Source organism: Bicyclus anynana, chromosome 5, assembly GCF_947172395.1.
Source record: "Bicyclus anynana chromosome 5, ilBicAnyn1.1, whole genome shotgun sequence".
Taxonomy (NCBI): domain Eukaryota; kingdom Metazoa; phylum Arthropoda; class Insecta; order Lepidoptera; family Nymphalidae; genus Bicyclus; species Bicyclus anynana.
The window spans coordinates 15,549,279-15,576,938 of record NC_069087.1 but is presented as its reverse complement, the minus strand read 5'-3'; the positions used below and the strand labels follow the sequence as shown (position 1 = coordinate 15,576,938).

At 34.2% G+C, this 27,660-nt stretch overlaps 1 protein-coding gene across 1 annotated transcript; it reads left to right on the top strand.

The window, feature by feature from the left end:
* Positions 1 to 279: 279 nt before the first annotated feature.
* On the top strand, positions 280 to 27,007 carry LOC112044139 (uncharacterized). Its single transcript, XM_052881879.1, has 7 exons — positions 280 to 413; positions 8,304 to 8,386; positions 13,288 to 13,771; positions 17,825 to 17,933; positions 23,933 to 24,015; positions 26,108 to 26,244; positions 26,955 to 27,007. Exons 2-7 carry the CDS (start codon positions 8,326 to 8,328, stop codon positions 27,005 to 27,007), a joined length of 927 nt encoding a protein of 308 aa, XP_052737839.1. The 5' UTR covers positions 280 to 413; positions 8,304 to 8,325.
* The last annotated feature ends 653 nt before the right edge of the window (positions 27,008 to 27,660 follow it).

Genomic DNA, 27,660 nt, shown 5'->3' with positions numbered 1-27,660 from the left:
ATTAATGTTTATTTTTAATTTATAGTTAGTCTTTTCTTACAACTTTATTATATTATTTATACGCTATCGCATCATCGCAAACTTTTATTTTCCTGAAGGCTTTGCCTCAGCCCGGGGGATAAATGTTAACGCCATACACACACATTACAGATATATACTTGTCTCCCTTCTTCTCCTACCTTTTCCATTTCCTTATTCTCGTGAGAGGGAGACAATTGCAACCCGCAACGCCAGACGCTTCGATCAAATTAGTCAATCAATGTTCGCCGCCTGATAACTACGCATAAATTGGCTCGCGCGCTTTCTAAATCAGTGATTTTTAAAAACTATAATATGTGTTGTGTGTGCATTGGTGGGCTTCTATGAGCTGTCGAAGGCGCTTAGCAGCCCTGTGAGATTTGCTGCTTCACAAGGTCAGTTCACGAGATCCTTTGTCTCCAAAGTTCACCTATTTCCACACCAGGCTGCACAGTTATTTAGATAATATTGTTATTTAAATGTTATTGGAAGATAGAACAAAAAGCTTAACACGACACGTAATTATTTGTATTTGACAAATATTTGTTGGGATTACAACTTCAAAACAAAACTTAAGTTATTATCAACTTACTCGGGGCTTTGTTGACACAATATATAACTCGATTTTAACAACCTGGCTTCCCACAGACAATTATAAACTTACATTTTAGTGACAATATGACGTATGTCCCTATTTATAGGGAGTTATTTGTACTTGAGAATTTTAAACGAAATACAATAACGGCCTTCAGAGTGCCTTACATGCTAATTGAATTGTGGATTGTAGAACGTTAAAACTAATGGAATTTGAATATAATAAAATATTCTTGTATATAATCTTTTTAAAATACAAATGGAACCGACTTCAAAGACGTATTTCAGTTATTTTGATTATAACACAAAATTACTAAACCGATTATAATAAAAATGAAATAGAACTAATCTTTCAAACAAAAAAGAAATTTCAAATTTGGTTAATAAATGACGAAGTTATGCGGGTAACAAACATAACAAAAAAAAACATACGCGTCGAATTGGGAATCTTTTTTGAAGTCGGTTAAAATTTCAAACAAAATCGACGTGTATTATTTTCATTATTCATTATTCCTTCTATTTTTTTTTTTTTTCGTTTGATTGTCTGGAAGAGATCGCTCATTAGCGATAAGGTCGCCAATTGTTTATTAGTTTTTAAGTTAATTTCTTGCTTGTTATTTTTCTTTTTGGTGTACAATAAGGTATATTTCATTCATTCATTATTTTAGTATTCTGTTAAAAATACACAATATATTCCATTATCCATTTCAATAAAGTCGTTTTTTTCTACCAGAAGCCTATTTTTTTCTATTATTAAAAAAAAAGAATAAAATAGGCAACAGAAATAGACAAATGTATATCCAAATAGACAAATGACAGCGGAAAAGCGGATAATTCTTTTTTGTCTGATTTGTAAGCAGGTACGACATTAAGGGCCATCCAATTAGAGCAGAGGAATCACGTCTTTCCTATGTCAATGATAAATCTCTGAAGCTTTTCGCTGCGAAACTTTGATTGTGTGACGCGGCAGATTTCTAATTAAATCGGTTTTGTTGAACTTCGCCTTAAATTACTTTTTGGGAGATCGGTGACGTACTTCCCCACCTAGTTACGAAGTTGGTGACTTTAGTGCTTGTTCAACACGAATATATTACCTGTGGTAAAGTTTTATACAGTTTGTTTTACGCCTCTACGCCGTTTGCTGGCACGTATAATGGTTTAATATCTGGGTAAATGAACTACGCAAGGTAAGCGACTTTTTTACTTTTTATTAAATAAATAATAAGTTTAGATGCAATTACGCTTGATGGTAAGTGATGATGCAGTCTATGGTGGAACGCGCTATCTTAGAAGATGCCAATTAATTCTTGACATTTTTGTTTTAATTCTTTACAAGTTAGCCCTTGACTACAATCTCGCCTGATGGTAAGTGATGATGCAATTAAAGATGAAAGTGGGCTAACACGGTATCGTACCAGAACGCTAAATCGCCTGGCGGTACGTCTTTGCCGGTAGGGTGGTAACTAGCTACGGCCGAAGCCTACCAAAAGCGAGACCTGGACCAATTAAGAAAATCTCAATCTGCCCAGCCGGGGGTCGAACCCAGGACCTCCGTTTTGTAAATCCACCGCGCATACTACTGCGCCACGGAGGTCGTCAAAATAGTACAACATGCTCTACAGGGTGATAGCTAACATCAAAGCATACTAAAATAACGCAATATTTGTTAAAAATCAATATAACATAATTATAAACCGTAAAATTTCGGCTAAATTGCGTTATTTTAGTAGGACTCGATGTCGGCTATCACCTGGTAAAGTATGTCGTAATATTTACGGGACACCCTGTATATGACTAGAAAAGTGAAGAGAAAAGACAATTAAAGTACAAAAGTTTAATGCAGAAGTGGTCAAACCGGAATAATAAGGCTGAATATCTTTGAATTAAAATTGCTTTTCTCTTGGAAGCCTCTTACGTTGTAATAAGCCCTTATTATGCCACTGAATTGAAATGGATTTGAAACATTTCTTGGGGGAATTAAGAACCTACTTACACGGCACAAGCACCTATTTAAACGTTGTTTCGTTGTATTTTAAATACCTACTTTAATTCACAATTTATGATTAAAATAGTTTTATGATATGATTTTACTCGGAGATCCCCCGCGGTTTTCCCTACGCGTACTTCCCTTTCCAATGAGAATATATAATATAATTTCCCATGAGGTGATGAAATGTGGTCTATGTTGCCGTTGATGATGTCGCTCGCTTTCCATTGGTGAAAAAATTATCAGATTGCTGGTTTAGCAAAAGGGTAACAAACATTCGCGTTTATAATATGACTTTGAATTGTTAAATGGCCTAAGAAGCAATAATATGCTTCTTAGACGCCTTGAGTGAAGTCACGCACTTGTGAACGATGTGTGTAGGGTTAAAGGCGCCTTTGACAGATATCTAACACTCCCCTTTTCCACTCAAATCACTCTCCCCGCCTATCCCAAATAACCCACAAAAAATTACACAACAAGAGATGTGGACGGCTCGAACGCCACGAGCACACTGAAGCCGTTCGTACCGCAAGTCGTTGCAACACGGCGATAACAGAATAAATGTTAAATATTTTGTTTTATTCCTGACTATTATGATTGATAAATAAGATTCTGTGTAACTTTGCCAAACTTAATTGAACCAGAGGTATTGAAGCAAATTGTAAACTATGCCTGTACAAAAAAGCCACTGGAGTTTTCCAAAAAGTGTAAACTTTCAAACTACATACACTTCTAAACAATTTTTTTCACGCAAACTCTCTGCAACAGCCAATATATAACACGTACACATTTTTACGGTTATTTTTTAAAAATGGCACTTTTAGTGCTACAGCGAAGATTTTTCCGATAAAGTTTTACTTTTATTTCTAGAGCGGGCGAAGGTTTGTGCTAACGGCGACAGGTGTCGGCTGTGTAACCCTAAATACCCCTTTTTCAACTGAAAATCTTTTATACATATCAAAAATTTATTGCAAAAACACTTCGAGGGAACTAGGTTTGGTTCTTTATTCTATGTTTAATAGTGTATTTTATGAATCTATGTATCTACAATAATCTTATAACATAAAAATACTAAGCCGATTTTCATGAAAATAAAATGGGACCAATATAGAAGTATACTCTTTCAAATCAAAAAGAATTTTTCGAAATTGTTTGGTAAATGACGAAGTTATGGGGTAACAAATTAAAAAAAAAAAACATGAGCGCCGAATTTTAAATTTTAAATTTAATTTTTTATTATTTTAAATTTTAAATTTAATTAGAATTTTAAATTTAGACCCTCCTTATTTTAAGTCGGTTCAATCTTACGTTTAAGCTCAAAATGATGACACCTTTAAACTTCAAGTACAATGAACCTCATCAAAGAACATAGCTACAGGTCCTAAGCTAGCTTTGATTTTTTTGATAATTAATCGGTGTATTTTGCTTAATAAATATTGAAGTAATTTTGAAGTCGATCTTTTAATAATTTTATTGTTATGTGAAAGTTGATATTCATTATCTCATGGATAATTTTAATGACTGAAATTAATGAGCCATTATATATCGTTATAACTAATATTATATAATTTATTGTGGTACAAAACGTAACTTTTGCTCATTAAATTATTTCGTTGCTCCGCTAGTTCAATATTCACTTATAAACGCGAACCACAAATTGATATAATATTGTATGGGCCCCAGAATTGGAGCGTAATTTTTTTAATTAATATTCCTACGGTTTTCGGTATATTAAATTAAGGCGAAATTTTAATGGATATTGACATAGCGCCAGTGGAAAAGAGGAAATTTTATATTTTAATTTAACCTGAGCCGCGTTTCGATTATTATGATAATTCTTTTTTTGGATATCGTTTGTTTTAATTATAACAAGCAGCATGATGGTCAATTAAGGTGCATTTTTATATCTCTTATATATCTCTTTTTTAATTTCCTTTAATATATATGCAAAAGGAAATCTCGAAAACCGTTTGACGTACCAAGATGAAATTTGGCAGGGAGGTAGCTTATAATCAGTAGGTGTCTGCTAAGAACGGATTTTGCGATAGGAATAATAAGGCTGTATATCTTTGAATTAAAAATGCTTTTCTCTTGAAAGCCTCTTACCTTGTAATAAGCCCTTATTATGCCACTGAATTGAAATGGATTTGAAACATTTCTTGGGGGAATTAAGAACCTACTTACACGGCACAAGCACCTATTTAAAACGTTGTTTCGTTGTATTTTAAATACCTACTTAAACTTCACAATTTATGATGAAGACAGTCTTATGATATGATTTTTTTCGGTTTTCACTACGCGTACTTTCCTTTCCAATGAGAATACATAATATAATTTCCAATGATGAGATGAAATGTGGTCTATGTTGCTCGTTGATGATGTAGCTTTCCATTGGTGAAAAAATTATCAGTTTGCTGGTTTAGCAAAAGCGTAACAAACATTGGCGTTTATAATATGACTAAGGATCTTAGGAAGCAATAATATGCTTCTTAGACGCCTTGAGTGAATTCACAAACTTGTGAACAATGTGTGTAGGGTTAAAGGCGCCTTTGACAGATATCAAACACTCCCCTTTTCCACTCAAGTCACTCTCCCCGCCTATCCCAAGTAACCCACAAAGAATTACACAACAAGAGATGTGGACGGCTCAAACGCCACGAGCACACTGAAGCCGTTCGTACCGCAAGTCGTTGCAACACGGCGATAACAGAATAAATGTTAAATATTTTGTTTTATTCCTGACTATTATGATTGATAAATAAGATTCTGTGTAACTTTGCCAAACTTATTAAACCAGAGTTATTGAAGCAAATAGTAAACTATGCCTGTACAAAATAAGTCACTGGAGTTTTCCAAAAAGTGTCAACTTCCAAACTACATACACTTCTAAACAATTTTTTTCACGCAAACTCTCTGCAACAGCCAATATATAACACGTACACATTTTTACGCTTATTTTTAAAAAATGGCACTTTTAGTGCTACAGCGAAGATTTTTCCGATAAAGTTTTACTTTTATTTCTAGAGCGGGCGAAGGTTTGTGCTAACGGCGACAGGTGTCGGCTGCGTAACCCTAAATACCCCTTTTTCAACTGAAAATCTTTTATACATATCAAAAATTTATTGCAAAAACTTGCCGCTTACTCGATCAAATCCACTTCGAGGGAACTAGGTTTCATTCTTTATTCTATGTTTAATAGTGTACTTTGTGAATCTATGTCCCTAATACAAAAAGAGAAAACTTTAATAAATCAATATTGCGTTGAATCTTACAAAGATGACACCTATAAACTTAAAGTAGCCCTCATTCGCACGAGAGTTTTTCTAACGGACGTTAAAAACGCGTTCAAATATATTATGAAGTTGAATTAAGGTCTATTTCCAATGCCCAAAATCGAAAATGCAACACTGCTCGTGTTTTAAATAAGCGTCGAGTAAACATATACTACTTGGGAATACATTTGTTTTATTTGAACGCTTTTTTAACGTCCGTTAAAAAAACTCTCGTGTGAACGACGTCGACGTTTTGACGGCCTCCGTGGCGCAGTGGTATGCGCGGTGGATTTACAAGACGGAGGTCTCGGGTTCGATCCCGGCTGGGCAGATTGAGATTTTCTTAATTTGTCCAGGTCTGGCTGGTGAGAGGCTTCGGCCGTGGCTAATTACCACCCTACCGGCAAAGACGTACCGCCAAGCGATTTACAAGTTAGCCCGCTTCCATCTTAGACTGCATCATCACTTACCAACAGGTGAGATTGTAGTCAAGGGCTAACTTGTAAAGATTAAAAAAAAAAAAGGACGAGGGCTTTGATTTTTTTGACAAATCGCTGTATTTTGCTTGATAAATATTGAAGTAATTTTGAAGTCGATCTTTTAATAATTTTATTGTTATGTGAAAGTTGATATTCATTATCTCATGGATAGCATTTTAATGACTGAAATTAATGAGCCATTATATATCATTATAACTAATATTATATTATTTATTGTGGCACAAAACGTAACTTTTGCTCATTAAATTATTTCGTTGCTCCGCTAGTTCAATATTCACTTATAAACGCGAACCACAAATTGATATAATATTGTATGGGCCCCAGAATTGGAGCGTAAATTTTTTAATTAATATTCCTACGGTTTTCGGTATATTAAATTAAGGCGAAATTTTAATGGATATTGACATAGCGCCAGTGGAAAAGAGGAAATTTTATATTTTAATTTAACCTGAGCCGCGTTTCGATTATTATGATAATTCTTTTGGATATCGTTTGTTTTAATTATAACAAGCAGCATGATGGTCAATTAAGGTGCATTTTTATATCTCTTATATATCTCTTTTTTAATTTCCTTTAATATATATGCAAAAGGAAATCTCGAAAACCGTTTGACGTACAAAGATGAAATTTGGCAGGGAGGTAGCTTATAATCAGTAGGTGTCTGCTAGGAACGGATTTTGCGATAGGGCCGGATTAAGGAGGTGAAAGGGCGGACGAAGACGCGGGCGTCTGCTAGTTCAATATATTTGCTTATTGCCGTTATTTGATTACAGGTATAGTTGGGTTGTAGTGAGAAATAAAAGCTGTATCATACATAGTTTGATCTATATTAGATGTTCAAACAAAACAATGGTAAAGATAATGTTGTTATAGATCGAGCTTTGATCCCCGCCTGTTTCCACAACAGCCTACTTATCGAAAAAAAAATGACACCCAGAACTGAATCGGCAAGTATTTATATTTATTACTAGCCGATACTTGAAACTTTGTTCGCGTGAATTTGACAAATTTTATAGAAAAATTTCAAATCTACCTGGGTAGTAGACATTAGTTAAAAACCGGTTTTTCCACGTTAGTCGCGATCCTATACACATTTCGAGTTAAAAAATATATTTGCTCAATTTTATAAACATTTTATATACAGCGATTTTTTGAGTATTTCTGACACATTGCCAGAAAAGACGGATATAATTTCGACAAAACTGATCGTCACTGGCATGGAAGGAAAGAGGCCGCAGGGTCGCAGCCCGATGCGTTGTTCTGATCAGATCAGAAAACTCAACAACGGTCTACAATACTTTCTGGAAGACCGAAGACAGGACAAGATGGCATGACTCAGTGAATCTCAAAATAGAAGAATGGAGGAGGTCACGACCCTAATATGATTGTGAGAAACATGACTTACTACATGATGACTCTCCCAGGGCTGAAGAGCAATACTGACTGACTGACCATACCGCTTCTCAATAACAACTACCAGTTCCAAGGACAGTCATTGCTATTTCAAGTACCAGGCCCAGAGCCCCGCTGATCCTCACTCACCATCAGAAAGTTTTTTTATTTCTCTCTTTTAGCTCATAAATTTTCGTCATTTTGTTTAAATTTTTGCTAAAATTTTTATTGTGATGCATATACGAGTACCTACTTAAGTATACCGACTTGTCCGTTCTTATCTATACTAATATTATAAAGCTGAATAGTTTGTTTGTTTGTTTGATTGAACGCGCTAATCTCAGGAACTACTGGTCCGGTTTGAAAAATTCTTTCAGTGTATGATAGCCCATTTATCCAATAAGGCTATAAGGCTATGTAATGTTATCCTTGTATTCTTACGGGAACGGGAACCATGCGGGTAATACCGCGCGGCGTCAGCTAGTTAATTAATAAGGAGGTGGATTAATACTAATCGAAGTATTCTTTTCGTTGTTGCAGTGTCGTCGAGGATGTAACAGCGATGTGCGCGCCGGCTGCTGCGGCGCTCCTACTAGCCGCGCTCTCCGCCCTGCCGTGCAAAGGTTAGTATGCTTATGCCCTTATAATGATAGCATACTGTTTTGTAGGAGAAGTTGCCTATGTGGCTAAGACAAACCTTCAGCTTATCATCACACAAATATTTCAATGCATAAAGGCATAATTTGTTTGTAAGTGTGTGTATGTTCCTCCTTTGCGCTGCGGATACTGAAGCGATTTGGCTGAAATTTGAAATGGAAATAAATTTGACTCGGGATAAGGATACTTTCATCCCGGAAAAATCTATGGTTCCTGCGGGATTTTTGAAAAACCGAACTCCACACGGCGCGGCGAAATCGTGTCTGCGTGAGTGAGGCATTTGATAGGTCGGCTCGTCGTCGAGATAGTACGAAATATTTCGTGAGTTACGTGGAGAGTTCGGTTTTTCACAAATCCCGCAGAAACCATAGATTTTTCCGGGATGAAAGTACCGCTATACCGCTCGGGCGGCCTAGCTCATCCTTGTCGTGACTTGAATTTCGATCCGTCCACACGTTTAGTTGGATAATCCTCCGTAGATTATTTTTTTATAGCCAGGGAGAAATAACTTGATTGGAGAAGGGGAGTGTTAATTAGTTTTAAAAGACGTCTTTAACCCTACACCCTTCGGTCACAAGTCCGGGACTTCACTAGAGGTTATTCTCTGCCAATCGAGGGTTTATTGGTAAAATTCTTGGTGGGAATTGTTAGAACTGACAGATCTTATTCTATAATAGAGTTTTGCCCTTTAAATCCGTTTCCGACACTGGCGTCCGCTAGTATGATAATAAAATGATAACACAGAGAGTCACAGACTCGTAGTCCATTACGTATAACTTAGTTGACGGTCAACGTAGCCTTAAGTATAAAAAAAATCAAATACGTTTTACGAAAATAAACCTAGAGCAACGAACTCCGTCGTAATTAAATCTGAAGCACTCAATATCAAAGAAAACTTTTCTAAAACGTCGGAACTCTGTCCTGAGTGTACCTGATACGCTTTAGACCGATTTTCTAGCTTAAAATTAAATTTGGATTATATTTGTAAATCGGCTTTGTAGTACGATAACACTTAAAATGTTTACATGTAACTTAATTGCATGTAGCACGAGATGAAGAAATATATATCCCTCATCTAATTTACTTAATCTTTTTTCCTCATTTCTTAAAGTCTAGTTAATTACACGTACCCAGAAGAATTGAAAATGTAAAGGTTGCTTATTTTTTTCTACAACTGAGGGGTTGCCAGTTAAACACAGATGACTCTGAAGGTTATATTCTCAATAGTTATTTAGTTGTAATATGTTAAATGACACCTTAATTTATGCTTAATTTAAGTGTACCTATTAGGTTGCCTTTGATCTATTTCATGGTTTCTTAGATTTTTAATAAAAATTGATTTGGCCACAGTTTAACTAGGCAACCTCTTTGCATTGTGTTACTGTGAATATTATGTATTATTTATTTCGTATCACTAATAAATAACAGATGTGGGTACATGACGATAATCTGATTAAAGCCGAAAAGGAAAAAGTATCAAAATACTTGGACCTTGCTCACGAGATTACCGCCATGTGGAATGTTGAGTCAACTATTATTGTTCCGATAGTTGTTTCAGTCAATGGTCTTATAGCGAAAAGCTTCGACCAACATCTTAAGAAGCTTTCGCTTAACTGTTGGATCAAGAGTCGGATACAAAAGGCAGTGATTCTTGAGACGGCGCGTATTGTGAGGAGGTTCCTCACTCTGGAGCCCTGACCACCGGTTGCTAGGACACTCAAATGTCCCGCAGCGGGAGGGTGAATTTTTTTTTATAAATTTTTAATAATGTTTTGTATTTTATTATACTTATATTGTTAAAAATTTAAAAAAAAGAAGTAATAAATAAATGAGAGAAAAAAACAGATGTGGGTATATATTTCTAATGCCGGATCGTAGACTAGTAGACCTATTTTTAGTAAATTATAAATTTTAGTAGCCCACTACAGGGTCAGGCTTCACTCTTCATAGGAGAGGGGATGTGGAGCTTAAACCCACCACGCTTTCTGTCAAATCTTTATGATAACGACCAGGACTGCCTTACCGTGCTCTCTGAGGCACAGGGTTTTACCACTACCAACTTACCAAACGCCTAAACTGAATTCAATGAAATTTTTACTGGAAGGTAGAAGGATTTTGTTGAGAAACACAATTATAAGCTGCTTTTTATAGTACCTATAAGACATATTGTCAGATTATATAATGATTTATTTACAACTTTGCAATTGCACGTTGTAGAGTCAACATCTCCTGAGGATGCTCCGGTTTCGGGGTGAAACGTAAGTACGTAGAGAGTATTTTGTCGGACCTGGATGACGTTGTCGCATGGGTTCGTCGACTTTTTGCGGATGATAGCAAAATAAATAAATCATTATATAATCATGATGAACTTCCGCAAAGTAACGCCTGTTTCTATCCAATACATATTGTCAGGTTTTAATGCAGACAAAGTCTCTATAAATAATATAGTTATTTAACATTAGGTGCATCCGTTTTTAAGAGCACTAAATATTTAAATAAGAAAACTTTACTAAGTAAAGTAAGCACTTTATAAAAAGGCTTTCCTGAAACTTTTCTCTTCAAGATATGTTTCTAGCGTGGAAGTTTTAAACGTGTTAAAACTTTAAAGAGAATGCGCCGAAATACTGAACATTGAAAGAAAACAGACCACATCTTGTTTGTTTAAGGACTTTGGGAATTTCTTTCTACGAAATATATAAATACTTTTTTGCGGAGTTTAAGCGCGGAGCATTGCAGTATGTTGAAAGTTTAATAGATAAAGATTTTGTTTGTTTTACATATTTTACTTAGTACGCATTTAATTTTCGCGTATTTGCGTATTTTACTTGTTATAACATATTGTTATATTACAATAAATCTTACACTATAGGACAGGTATAGGCCAATATACTGATATAGTGTAGTTGGCTGGTGGGAGGCTTCGGCCGTGGCTAGTTACCACTCTACCGACAAAGACGAACTGCCAAGCGATTTAGCGTTCCGGTATGATGTCGTGTAGAAACCGAAAGGGGTGTGGATTTTCATCCTCCTCCTAACAAGTTAGCCCGCTTTCATCTTAGATTGCATTATCACTTACCATCAGGTGAGATTGTAGGGTTAATTTGTAAAGAATAAAAAAAAGTCTATCAGTGTACCGTGTAGTAATTATTTTATTAATTATTGACATTACTATTCCACATAACGTTAATCTAGTGGGTCTTAAAGCTAAAAAGAAAAGAAAAAAGTATCAAAATACTTGGACCATGCTCACATGATTACCGCTATCTTAAATATTGAGTCAACTATTATTGTTCCGATAGTCGTTTCAGTATAAGTTTCGACCAACTGAAGCTTTCGCTTAAATGCTGGATCAAGGGTCTAAGGCCAACCCGCACCGAAACGGCGTGGTAGGTCTAAGGCCCTCTCTCCGGGAAGGAGGGAGTGAAATCTGGCATGTAGTGGGCCAATCAGTTGCGTAGCGTACCTTGGATGGGCCCTGTATCAAAATTAGTTGGGGGGCCCAATATGAAAAGTAAATATTTCCTAAAAAAGAAAGATGTTTGAAGAACCTATGAATATACGGGAATTCATAGGTTCACCAAACCAAAAGAGATTGTGGATTACATTTTACTACTTTTAGCTTTCACATGTAAGAGGTCCTTGCAGTATGGGGGCCCCGTATTATTGTTACGGCAGATATGGCGGTAGCAACGCCTCTGGGGACAACTTAAAATAAGCTTTCCACTTTGACGTAACTAGGATGTTTTCTTCCACACTTACTTATGATTATGAACCCTGACCACTGCTTAAAAGGTAAAATTGATATGAAATTCCTAAATGCTTTTAACAAAACATAATGTGCCAAGTGTTCTAAATAAAAAAAACAGAAACATTGAAATTCAAAAGCTTCTATTCGTATAAAGCGTTGAAAGAAAACGTTTCTTGAATTTTAAAATCTTGTCAAACGTTTATCACTTAGACGATAAACATCAAGGGCGAACCGAATCAAATAAACTTCCATTTGCCCTTGAACGTTTACAATATCAAAGATAAAGGAAAATAATGTAATATTTTTGAAAGAACACAAAACCTTTGAAGTCCCATTTAAAAATATATTTCGCGAAGGTCAAAAACGTTTACAGAATATAAATTTATGTTGAGTCATTGTTGAGTCAACTTATTGTTCCAATAGTCTTTTTTATCAATTGTTTTATAACGGAAAAGCTTAATAAACCAACCAACAACCAACCGACCAACACCTTAAGAAGCTTTCTTTTAACTTTTGGATCAAGGGTTGGATACAGAATGCTTAATAAATGAAAGTAATCTTTGGGGTGGCGCATATTATGACGAGGTTCCTCACTCGTAAGTCTTGCTTAAGCAAACCGAACCGAACCGAAATAAAAATTTGTTTATTTATTTAATAATTTAAGCCCTGCAACCATCAATTTTATATCTTATTTTGTTTTATAAGTATTGTTAGGAGACACCGATGGTTTTTTTAATTATATAAAAATAAAGAGTATGCTAATAGTAAAGCAATTTTGTAAAAATAACAGGGTATCTGCGATCATTACTTTCGGAGCTACAGGGATTAAAAGGGTTGTATTTGCGGCGCTGCCACGTATCGCTCAAAAACGCTCCATACTAAATAGCACGAAAGAATGACGTCGTCGTGAATCTTCTTAATTTTCTGCGTGTGTGTAGTCTGCCATTCCGCATTGGGCCAGCGTGGTGGACTATTGGCCTAACCCCTCTCATTCTGAGAAGAGATTCGAGATCAGCAGTTAGCCGAATATAAGATAAGGATATTAGACCTTATTTACCCGAACGCCTTTTAAAAATCAATATATTTAAACCCATTTAAACAGTATTTTTCTTCCAACAGGAACGGACGCCGATAGCTCAACAATTGTGAACGAAGCCAATGAAACAACTTTACCAACGATAAACAAAGTCTATCAAATGCTGTTCGCTACCAACTCGCATAATGAAACCAACCCCAAGTTTAATTACTCCCTCAATGTTCTACATAGTTTCGAACCTAACCATTTCTCCAGTACCGAGAAGATAGATAAATCAAAAGCAATGTGCTGTAACAACACAGATGTGTTAACTTTACATAATATGGGAGATGTTTTAGATAAGGACAGGGTGAATAGAAAGCGGCGGGTTGTGAATGTATTGAGGGACATTACACTGGAAGATAATGTGACGTTGAACAGTTATGTGGATCACACCGTCACGCTGCCCAATCTTCAGCCAATGGCTATGGAGAGGAGACGCAAGCCGGGAGAATCAGGCTCCAGCGCCCCACTGCTCAATTACATATTTGATACTTATTCAAATACACATCAACACAGAAATGAGAGGTAAGAATTTATTTTACGTTTACTTTAGTAAAAATTCTCTTATAAACTGAATGAATCCATGTTTAATCTTTACCATCGTAAACGATCGATATACAAAAAGTATGAAATGTAAGAGAATTACGTTTTGAATTTGATGTCACAAATGTTTTTTTTTTTATATATAAAATGACGGACAAACATAGGAGCATAGAGATATTATTATAATTCTTATTTAGAATATAATAATAACGAGTATGATATAAGTTACTTACTAGAGTCACTATAATTGCCAGCTCTAGCAAATTTCTTAAAAAGAAGGCCTGCTTTCGAGAGATGTTTGTTAACAGGATATTTTTTAATTTCTACCTAATCCCCATACATTTCTTAATTTTCTTTCTTGTTTAAGACTATAGAAGGTACGAGTATGGCTAGACAGGCATATTTTAAGGAACCGCTCGTTTACCTAGATCTATTTTTTTGTGACACCACTCACAAAACGAATATTTCTTTTCCTTAATAAATTTATATTAACTACTTAAAGAGGTAAAGTTGTGGTATTGTGTGTATTTTTAGGTAAACGCTGTATTTACTAAAACGATTTACAAATCTTTTGCTCTCTTTTAATATAAAAATCTTTTACTCTTTTTTAATATAAAGCCACGTTATTTGTGAGTGTCATAGTATCATCCCCGTTTTCACACGGGAACGGGAACTACACGGGTTAAGCCGTTGGCTAGTATGAAATACAGTCAAATAAAAATAATAGTTTAAAAAAGACTACGTAGCTAACTTAAGTTTGTATAAAAGCGCATTTATTACTACTTTTATCTGACTTTATTTATTTAGAAGCAAGTAGAAACAAGACTTTAGCGGTAAAACATTATAACTGTATAATTTTCTCCGTATTCGGATTATTTATATTTATTTCCCGCATGTGTTTTCGTTTATAGAATGGTTTCCGTTTAAGGAGAGCTTATTTGAGCTACAAATTATGTTAACCGCATGCAAATCCTACGTCTGTCGGCTCTTTTAGGAAATTGTATAATTTATCATAATTTTTCCAAACATAACAAACATATCGTTATAATAAATTATATTACAAATACCAGTAGAATTCAATGCATTTCTAAGGCCTTTCTTTATAACCGACTTCAAAAAAAGGAGAAGGTTCTCAATTCGGTTCGTATGTTTTTTTTAATGTTTGACGCATAACTTCGTCATTTCTTAACCAATTTAAAAAAATCTTTTTATATTGCTATACTTTATAACCGACTTCAAAAAAAGGAGAAGGTTCTCAATTCGGTTCGTATGTTTTTTTAATGTTTGACGCATAACTTCGTCATTTCTTAACCAATTTAAAAAAATCTTTTTATGTTTGAGAAAGTATTCTTCCAGATTAGTCCCATTTAATTTTTATGAAAATCAGTTCAGTAATTTTTGTTAAAATTAAAGTAACGAAATTGCCCGTACGTAAATGCTAGGACACACTAAAAACAGAAAAATAAAATCTTTTTAACAAAAAAATTTAACAGACTTGAAAAAAATCACAAAAATAAACTAAAAAGCGAAAAATAACATCGTATGTCCTACCTTCTGATCACTTTGAAGGCGGTGCCAACACATTGCTTTAACTAAAGCCGATTAAATAATAAACTTTTAGGATTTAAAGACAGTTCTTTCCCGAGGTTCTTTCAGAAACGGCTTAATACGTCACTGGCTTGGCACCGCCTTTAAAGTGATCAGAAGGTGGTACATACGATGTTATTTTTCACTTTTTAGTAAATTTTTGTGGTTTTGAAGTTGGTTAAATTTTTTTGTTAAAACGATTTTTTGTTGGTAGTTTTGTGTGAAATGTATTTCGCTCGAAAAAATGGAGTGATGGAACTGATAGAGTAAATATGTATTATTTAACCGACTTAAATAGGAAGAGATTTAACATTCGAACGAATTGATCACGTCTTTGTCGAAGTGAAATCGCTTGGATTCGTGTGACATTGGCGTAAATAAAACCTTAAAAAAAATTCAGCCAACTGAATTCATTGTTGAAAGGGTTGCAGATGTATTAAATACTATTTTATCAGAAATTGGTAGCTTGGTTTAAAAACCAAATAAACTGAAAAAAGTCCATCCAAGTGCGTACTGTGAAGCAAGTGACTATTTACGATATTTTACGATTTAGTACGAATTGGTTTATTTTAATTCGTATGGCTAGTCGTACAACTAGCTTACTATTGTGAAGTGTTTACAAACTCTATAATAGCCCTAAGTAAAACCAAACTACAATACTGATTGACAAAAAGTTTTAAACCAACATGGAAGTTTACCCTTTCAAACAAACTAGGTTAATAAATGACGTAGTTATGATGTATCTACTATGAAACAAAAAATACGCGTTGAATTTAGGACCTCCTGTTTTTTATGAAGTCGTTCAAAATTTGCTACATAATAAATGTCACTTTTCTATGTGACATAGGCTATATTTTATCCCTGTATTTCCAGGTAATTAATATGCAGAATAAGAATTTATGTTATAATATATATAAATAACTGGTTGTATGGATAAAATAATATTTAATTGTAAGAGAAAATTTGCATACTATAATATCAACATTTTAAGTTCAAAACATGTAGGTACCACATTATAGCAAATAAATAATTCCATGAGATTTGATAATGTAGGTACAGTTCTTTTGAGTTTATTCGTTACATACAAAAGTAGAAATCTTCCCTCTTTATATTATAAGTGTAGACAAACCACGAAATTCAAAAATAAACTTCCAAGTTGAGTTCCACGAACAGCCACACCAGTGTGAAGGGGCTGTTATACTAAAACTTTACTCTAGTGAGTCGTAATTCCCCTCTCAAGTAATACCATCCAGTGTAACACAATATTTGTATGAACTTCGTTCGCTTACAATTGCTGAATACAAATAGTGAAGGTAATTTGATTTGCGCCGCTCAAGTAATACTGGTTCTAAGTTGTTCGGAATTTGCATTAAATATCCCGTTAATTTACGGTTGGTTCATTGTTTACGGATCCCGAACTTGATGTTTTGGGTTCCAATGGAATCAATAAATCCTTTGGTCTCAATTTGCTCGGTTGTATAATTTATAAACTAGAATGGAATAAAGCTAAATTTGTGTTTTGTCTGAAACTGTAAGGAATTTTTGTCATAAATTGAAGCCTCAATAGCTAAACGATAAATTGGCTAAACCGAGAGGTGGTGGTTCAATCTATTCTTATCTCAGACTAATTACATAGGGACCTGCCTCGCTAGACGTTACTTTTCTATCAAAGTATATGATCAGCGATCTAATGCGGTTATAAAAACTGTCTCTATAGTATCGATGTTTCACAGTTGTAATAGTGTTCATCAGTTAATGAGATCCGTAAAAATACCATTTTGTGTAGTTGAATAGTGTAAAAACAGTCGAAAATTTCTAGTTTAGTATAAGTTATATTATACCTAAACCTATAAATTAAATATGACCAATAGATTAGATTTTAAATGTTCAACTATTTCATACCCACTTCCAACAAAGTTGGAGGGGAACGGTAATATTTTTTATAAATATTATTTTCTGTTTACTCAAACCTATCTTAGGAACTATCGTTAGAAAAGGCATCCTTTCCTTATCTTAGATTATTATAAATGATGACTAGGTTTGAATATATTGAGTTTTATGATACATTCGGGTAAATAAGGTCAATGTTAACTAATTTAAACATAAAAAACAAAGATTGTCTGGATATTTGCAAAATAAATAAGATTATAAAAATTCTAAATCTAATAATTTTTTTTGTAGTTAGATGAAAATTCATACAGTTTAGCTTCCTTACATTAAATGTGACATTTTTCAATAGATGAACTATAAACATAAACGCACAAATAACAAAGATATATATAATTTTGTTTGAACGCCCATACAAACCTAACGATCTACCCTCATCTTGATAGGCTAGAAAAGTCGTCGCAATATTTATAATGATGATGTTGATGATAATGATAATGATGATGATGATGATGAACGTCTTCATAATGTAGATTTCTTACTCAACGTCTTTTTTTGTAGAGTTGGTACCGGGAACAGTATATACGTGGCAGTTGGGCCGGAGATCGAAGCACTGGTCGGCTCCACAGCGCTTCTGGACTGCAAGGTGGACGCCCTACACGATAAACTGGTAATAAGTATGTTCCATCATCATTACATACATTTTGCTTCACTATCACTTCTTCATTTTTAGATAATATGTTGTAGAATATTATATGACATCCAGACTTTTGTTATTTTATAAAAGCTTTACGTTTTTTTATTCAATGGCAAGTTAGCCCTTGAATGGGAATCGAACCCAGGACCTCTCTGTTGAGAACCACGGCACTACCAGTTAGTAGTATCAGAGAGGTCGTCATAAAGGTGAAACTACCGTCACCGCAGACTTCTACCATAGCTTACACCATACTGTATAAAAGTTTTTAGTTTTTAGTGTGGTAGGCAAGTTAGGAGTTTAGGAGGCTTTAGCCATGTGGCACGTCGATTCTCTTTCTACGAACGCTAAGGTTTCGAAATTAACAAAATGTATGGGTATTTTTTTTTATTCTTTTTACAAGTTAGCCCTTGACTACAATCTCACCTGATGGTAAGTGATGATGCAGTCTAAGATGGAAGAGGGCTAACTTATTAGGAGGAGGATGAAAATCCACACCCCTTTCGGTTTCTACACCGTACCGGAACGTACCGGAACGCTAAATCGCTTGGCGGTACGTCTTTACCGGTAGGGTGGTAACCAGCCAGACCTAGACATATTAAGAAAATCTCAATCTGCCCAGCCGGGTATCGAACCCAGGACCTCCGTCTTGTAAATCCACCGCGCATACTACTGCGCCACGGAGGCCGTCAAAACATTACACATTAGTATGACATTTATTATCGGCAGGTCACGTGATCAAGATGTCAATTGTATCTGTCATTCCCATAAATTTACATATTAGTGTGAGACACGTGATATTTATTTTTTTTAAATGCACAAATTGAAAAGTTTTAGGTGCATGCCCCGGATCGGTTTCTAACCTGCGCCCTACGAATCGAAGGCAGAGGTCATATCCTCTGGGCTATCACGTCTCTCAATTACACATTATATATACATATTATATTATATATATTATGTACATATTATTTATACATTGTATACGCTTAATGTTGTATCAAGTAGTGATATTGTGTATTGTGTAAGTACCTATATATTTTTTATATTATTTATTTATCCCTGTCTATAGTAAGCATAGTTTCTGTTATGGGTACTATACTTCATGCGCTGTAGGATGGTGCGAGTGACAGTTCGTTTCACTCTTGAATATTTATCGCGATTCACGATAATAGTACGTATTATGAACGTCATAAGGCAACTGTCACCCGCATCTTGCTATACGCACGAGGTATAATTGTATCTTTAGCAGGTTTTCACAGTATTTTCAGAATCACTTCAATGTCATGCCAGTATCTGCATTACGTTAGGAATAATTGATAAAATCATAGATTAGGCAATTTAGTTTTTTGTTTGCCTCCAGTACACTTCAATGCAAAAATTAGGTCAGCCGATTGCGAAAATCTGCCTTGCGTTTCAATTACAACAGTCCTTTGCAATCGTTCTAGGATTTTTAATCCGTTTTACTGTAGTACGACAAATGTACGCTGATGAACGAGTAGCGAGTCGATCGGTCCGGCCAATTGGAAAACTAGGTCTCGCCAACGATTTGGAAAGTCGAAGGTTTTTCATTCAAAGTTTTGTTTTCTATTACGATCCTCTTGAAGTTTTATTTTTTGCCATAAAACGTAGCCCATTTTTTAAGTCCCATTTTTATGATAATTATTGATGGACCAAGCGCATAGTCCACTTGACTGGAAAACCATGGCCTATAAACAGAGCAACCTCAATAGCTCACCAGTAATGGTTCGATTTCCGCCTAATGGACTATTATCCACGCTTAACACAATGTTTCTGACTAGAGGTGGAGATAGTCTTTAAACTTGATTGCCAGGACGGATTTGTACAAAAACTTTCAAATATGTGTTAGCTACTCTGTACACACCTACAAAGAGGAATAGCCACCGGCCCATACAACGTCGGCCCAGAGAATTCAGATATATCCCCTGTAGCGGCATAAGGCTATGTTGTAGCAAGCCTTATTAAGACGCACAACGCCGGTAAGGAAGTTTATATTCCACGTCCGCCATCGACGTCTTACTTGTCGTTGTTCAATATTTACGGTCGTATCCGCAGTCTGCTTTATTCATAACTAGCTGACGCCGCGCGGTTTCACCCGCGTGGCTCCAGTTCCCGTTAGAATATGGGGATAATATATAGCCTATACCCTTCCTCGATAAATGGGCTACCTAACACTGAAAGAATATTTCAAATCGGACTAGTAGTTCCTGAGATTAGCGCGTTCAACCAAACAAACAAACAAACTCTTCAGCTTTATAACATTATTATTCATAATTAATCGTAACTATATAACAAAAAACATTGACTATATTTCTCATTTGTATCTTATCAAATTCAACTTAAATTCAATAAATAGTGCTTTGAGATTCTTGATTTTATTTCATTAAGTTCCCTGACAGAAGACACGCAAAAATTCATTTAATTTAATTTCAATCAAACAACACAACCTACACCCCCGTATAAAAGATTTATGAAGATGATAATATGATGTTTAATTAAGGATCTGGTTAAATAATTAGCTCAATAAAAGTATGTTTCTTGAAGAAAAATACATTTTTTTATAACTCTTCTAGGACAAAATGTTCGCTGGTGTACCAAACCGCCGAATATTTTTTGTTACCAACAAGCTTAACGAACAAGATAACAAATATAAATACCAATCCTAAGTCTTTAAAATATAATGAACATATTAAAGATAATATAAAAATGTCGTAAAAAGTTGTAGCAAACTTTTTTTGATAAAGTAATGATTTTATTATTTTTTTATTAAAGTAGCATCATCAAGATTTTTTTAGATATAAGTAAATTGCCGGCTGGTTAGGGTAGGCCTGGGCCGGAGATGGCCAATTCCCTTTATGCAAGTATGCACAATTTATTGCAAAATGTACATACATGTTTAATTTTTAACACTAACAAGAGTGTATAAACATTCGGTTTCTACTTTTTTATACTCGTAAATACCAGTAGGTACAATTTAGATTAATAACTAGTACCTAGAGCCGTGATAGCCCAGTGGATATGACTTCTGCCTCCGATTCCGGACGGTGTGGGTTCGAATCCGATCCGGGGCATGCAACTCCAAATTTTCAGTTGTGTGCATTTTAAGAAATTAAATATCACGTGTCTCAATCGGTGAAGGAAAACATCGTGAGGAAACCTGCATACCAGAAAATTATCCTAATTCTACCAATCCGCATTGGGCCAGCGTGGTGGACTATTGGCCTTACACCTCTCATTCTGAGAGGAGACTCGAGTTCAGCAGTGAGCCGAATATGGGTTGATGACGACGAAATAGTACCTACCTACTCGTAGTAAAACATAATAAGATCAAAAAATATTTTGTAATTACCTGAATTTTTCATATACCTTTTGGCAACGTTATATAACTATGTAACAGAATCTCATGCATAATTCAACGGTCGCGATCGTCTTACATATTAATTGGTGTATTTACATAATCATTGAATGTTATATCAGTGTATTAATTACGCAGTGATTAATCATAATGGTGTTATCACAGATTGTATATTACGAGAATTGGTGTGGGAATGTAAATTGTTTTGTTAATCGATGTTGTTTTATTTGATCCCAGTTGACTAAATTGACTGTGGACCACATAAAGTATCTAACTATATTACCTGCTTAGATTTTTCGATTTATGCTATGCTTGTTTAGAGCAAACAAACAATCTGTCGAGCCATTTCAAAATTCAGCGAGAGTGACGTAATATTAGTAAAGTAAAGTACTTGTAGTAGAGAACATCCAACATAACATCAAAATTGCCAATTGGTTTTTTTCTGTTTAAGTTAATAACTGTATAAGAACAAAATAATGAAATCTGCCAAACTAGTTTTGTTATTTTTGCAAGCCTGAATAAATATTTATTTTTATTTGTAAAATAAAATAAAAAATGTTCAGTTACTAATACTTTGCTTTAATAATACATAAAATAATCTTTAATACTCGTTCCTATAAGAAAGTAAATAGCTACACACAGTACTCTAATAGCACCTATAATACATATAGTAATTATAGTACTCATATGGTGTACTATACAAATTGGAATTAAGTGCAAACTTTAGTGAACAAGTTTACTCAATTATCTACTTACAACAGACGCTGTGAACAAGATTAGCATTTAATTGCTTTTTACTAATCAAAATACTTGGATAAGATATTTGAATTAGACAGAAAGAAAAATATATTATATACTAATTTTTGCTACCATGGTTCAAAATACCAACTATAATAATTGACAATGACTGAATTAATGAATCGGTTATCATTGCAAAATACATACCATTTTATTTTTTCAAAATATATTTGATTTAAAGAATTGACTTTGTTATAAAGTAGTTCTTTATTATATAATGTATAGATTCATGTAATTATTAATAGGTAATTAATTAATTCTAATTTATAATGATTGATAGGTACTAATTCAAATCGTGGAATAGCCAATTAGCATTTACACTAATCCTATAGACATTCTAATTGAAGTAGATGCTATCCTGTTTGACAACTGATTAGATCACGAGTGCAAGATAATATAATTATATTATAATTTACATAACTTATATATTTATTAATACTATTAATTATTATTAATACACTAAATAAAGATGGTTTTCATATTGTTTGTTCCTCCTTTACGCTGCGACGACTGAAGTGATATGGCTAAAATTTAGAATGGAAATAAACGTTACTCTGGATTATCACATAGGCTATTTTTCATCCCGGAAAATTCAAGGTTCCCGCGGGAAAAAAAACGGAAAAGCACGCGGACGAAGTTATGGGCGTCCGCTAATCAAAAATTAAAACGCATATTGTCTGGAAATAATTAAAGGGGACAGTAAAATAGTACGTTTGCATCAAAGCTAATCTTTTTAAATAACTGTTAGATAATTGTATTGTACCTAATAATACTATATAGGAACCTAAATAATTGAATTCCTTGCATTAATTTTAAACTATTTATAAAACGAGATGTTGTTTTAAATGGAAGTCCATTTCATACCTCAGCTTTCGAATCCAGAAGTCCATGAATCGTTTCTAAAGTCCTTTCAACGAGAAGACGTATTTGCTCGTAGCGACGAAGGAACAACCAAAATCTGCCTATTATTCATTATAATAATTTAGTAGATACATAATATACCAACGAAAATATAAATATAGTATGTTAGATACAGCAACGTCGCTTCGATCAGAGCTCGACGAGCCACCCCTAGGGAAATTCAGTCATATTTCATCGCACTAGAGGCAATAAACCTAATCAGAAGTAGAGTAACTGACACGTTTGGTATATTATGTACATGTTGTAGGGACGATGTTCTTTTATACGGCTTGAAGAGTGAACTGGCAGAAATCGTCACGTAACTCAAAAGCGGAAAATAAAGTTCTAACGTAACAGAGTACCAGAGAACGTAACAGTAACCAGGCTCTGTAGCCATTTGGTACAGAGTGGTTGGTTGATTCTCTTTCTACAATCGCAAATGCTTCGATAATTATATAATGTATGAGGATGATATTAAGTATCGACAGATCATGTGATCAAGGTTTCGATTTGATTTGTCATTCACGTACATTTTTTTAGCTTTTGAAGCATTAGCGTTTGTAGAAAGAGAATCGACTTGCCACATGGCTACAGACTCATAACCATTAGATGATTGATTCAAAAAATCAATTAAAAAAAAAAACAATTCTTTTTTTATTTTTACGAAATATCGTTATGTATTTAACTTTGACACAATGTCAAAGTTTAAAATTAAGTATTTGAATATAACAAAAATCAAACACCAGTACGTATAGCTTTTACCGGTACAAATGTGTTATAAATATTACCTCTTCAGACTAATTCCGAAGATCAGTAGTAGATTAATCAATAATCATTTTGTATTTTAGACCTCTATTCATCATGGTTCTATATAATTATCATGGTAATGTAAATCTTGTCCTAGGTCTCATGGGTACGTCGAAAAAACGACGAGCAGCCGATGGAATTGCTGACAACCGGGACACAGCAGTATACGGCTGATGACAGGTGAGTATTATATAAAAAAATGGATAACAAATGACGAAGTTATGAGGTAACAAACATTTAAAAAAAAGATGTACGCGTCTAATTGAGAACCTCCTTCTTTTTTTAAAGTCGGTTAAAATTTAAAAATTAAATAAAAGGCGATCAGTAAAAAATTGGTTGCCTGTAAAGTCGGTATACCGGCGAAAGTTTTACGTGACAACGACTTTGAGTGGTAAAATAATTTTAATGTGAATATTCATTCGTATAGTAGGAAGAAGGATGAAATATATATAATAGTAACAATTTATATGATAATTAACTTATATGATAATAGTAACAATTTAAAACATTTATTTATACAAAGAATTATATTTAAAACATTAATTTATACAAAGAATCTCGCACTGAATTTCATATTAACAAAATTTTATTCACTCGCTCTCATTGTGAGCGCATAACGTGAGAGGAGCGTAACGCAGTTTCTTGAAGTGTCACCCGGCAAACCAATTTATAAGACGTTGTCACGTCAAAAATAATACCGTACCTACCGTATTCCAAGAATTTCAAAAACAAATTCAAAAATACCTCTATCTCAAAGTCACTAATGGTTGAAACATTGCCACTGAACATCTATTTGTAGAAATATGATAGTGGATCTGTTGCGAACACGTTCCAATCAGTAGAATTATAATTAAGTCGGGCCGATCGATCAACAGAACCGCCTTGGTGACAGGTTTAGTAGAAGCAAAATAATTAATTTTGTCCAGACTATTGTAGTTAAAATAAATTAACGGTACGTCTATAACATTGTTACTAACGAATTTAACTTCTTAGTTTGTTTATTTTGCGTACTTTCACAGCGTAATGTCTTACGGTATTTTATTGTGGGGCAAGGCTGCCGATATACAATCTATATTTGTACTTCAAAAAAGAGCAATTCGAGCAATATATCAAAACTCACGCGAGTCCCTTCGTCAAAAGTTTAAAAAAATAGGTATACTAACAGTAGCCTGTCAATGTATATATAACAGTATAGTATATGTAAGACAAAATATTAATTTGTACAAACAAAAAGGAGATTTAAACCCACGTTTTACTAGACACGGGCAAAAGTTAGTTATTTCTGCATATTCCAAAGAGTAAAAAAATCTTTTGTAGGTTTGGGTGTACTCTTCTATAATAAGATCCCCAAGACTGTGATGGACCTGCCAATGCATAGCTTTAAGCAATGTGTTAAAAAACATTTACTTAGTCGAGGGTACTACAACTTTGATGAGTTCCTTAATGATAAAGATGCTTGGAGGCCGTTGAATCAGCTTCCACCTTCACACAGGAAGTAAAACTATAAGAAATGTAAACAGTAATTGTTATTAATTGTAAATTAATTTTTAAAAAATACTGTATGACTTTTTCAAAAGAGCAACTGTTGAGTTTCTTGCCGGTATTTTCTTAGCAGAACCTGCCTACCGAACCGGTGGTAGAATCTTTACAAATAGTCAACTGACGTGTCAAAAGTGCTTGTAAACTGAGCCTACTTGAAATAAATGTTTTTTTTTTTTTTTTGATTTTTAATAAAATGACCTTTTTGAGGTAAAATGCTAAATCGTAGTTACTTATATGAGTAGGTATAGGTGCTTACTTAAAGATATCTGACACAAACAATGTATCTACATTATGCAGTGGCGTACATGGGAACTCATTACGAAGGAGTATTGGAGAAAGAATTTTCCATTTAGTACAACTTGTACCAACGTTTAGTGCATACCAGGGGCGATGGTTCCTAACAACCCGATTCCTATCGGGTTACCTTAAAAACCAAACGGACGTGAATAATTTAACGTACTCAGAAAAAATACATTGAGACTAAAAAAACCACATGTACGGGCTACCTAGGAAAAAAATTTAGTCTTCGCTACTGGTGCCCTATCCTTATTACATTATGATTATCATGCAGATGAGGATTCGCTAATCAAAAAGAACCTGATTACAAAATTGGTTGTCTATATGTTTTAGAATGTTTTTTGGTATTATTCACTCACGCATCAATTTAAAGTATTTATTTATCTATGCTGGTTCATGAATCTAATAATGTTCTAAAAAAAATATTGTTTAGATATTCAGCCCGCTTCATACCACCGGACATATGGAGGCTGCAGATAAAGGAAGTGAGGCCATCTGACGCTGCGTTCTACGATTGCCAACTGTCTGCACACCCTCCTAGAACTGCGCGTGTTACTTTGAGGGTACCTGGTACGTCTATCAACACGTTTTCTAATTTTTTTTTTTTATTGTTTACCGATATACAATATACATACATGCATAGCTACCTAGTACCTACCCGCCTTATTTATGATTAAGGTTTCTCAATTACTAGCAGTTGTAGTGCTGTTGAATCAATTTAGAACTAAATCATACAATACCTTTTAAGTACGAATAATATTATTGTCATTGAGTTGCATAGTTGTTAGGTATATAAAGTGAAAGTGAAAATTCATCATCATTTGGTTTGTATCGCATTCAAACTCACCAACAAAATTGTATGTCGTTTTTTGAGGGGACGAGGTAAATTCACACATCGAAAATATTTAACACCAATAATAGTAGATTGTTAACCGAGGGTGGAAAGAATCAATTCCCGAGGTATTTAAACGCACGAGCGTAGCGAGGGTGGCTATAGTCCGAGTAGGAATTGATTCTTTTACCCGTGTTAAACACTCTACTTTTCATTTCGAATATGAGGAAATTTCATTTCGATTACGAGGATATTATAATTATTGTCTATTGTAGAGTTGTGGCTACACCCCGCTAGGCGGCTCTCTACAAGGTGAATGACTTACGTTAAAATCTCGTTTCATCCTACTTGACTTTTTTTACATCCGAGTTCACTTTTTCTTTGGTAGAATACCTAGATTGCTTATTGCAAGATAAAATTACTGGTTCACATTTATATGGTTTTTTAGAAGCTTCAGAAACTCTGCACCTTAAAATCGTCTTGTTTAATCCACCGTCTTGAGGAAAGAGAAAGAGAGAAAGCGCGAGAAAAATGAGATGGCAAATGGTCGTTCGGAAACAAATATAACTTTATACAAAATTCAGTTTAGAATTTTTTTTAATATTAAATACTATTTAAATAATTTATAGTATTTAAAATTAATTGTCATTATATTTTTTTAAACATTACCTATTTTTTTTAATTCCGTCACTATTATGTAACAGATTATTATTTAGACCCACCAATTTATGTAGACTTTTCAAATTTTATTTAGAAAATTCAATACATTATTGTTGCGACTTATTCCGATTAACTCACATAGCCGTAGCATTTTTTTTTATAATTATTTTATTTTTTACATAAAAATTTTCCTCAAGAACTTCATTGACGTCTGAACAGGCTGTATGGTCAATGATCTTTGCCTGTCCCCGAATTTAGTTGAGGACGAATTAAAAAAAAACATAAAATTCTTCACAGCTGATGACAGCAGTTCTAATTTTAAACTTCATTCCGGCCCTTAGGTGGGAAGTAATTTGTATGAATTATTCCCTCCCTGTACAGGGAAACAGCATTTTCCACCCAATACTCAGATCAAAACAACACTACTTTCCGAGTATGAGAAATGAAAAATATATTCTGTGTCCGTACACTATAAATAACTATATTTTTTAACT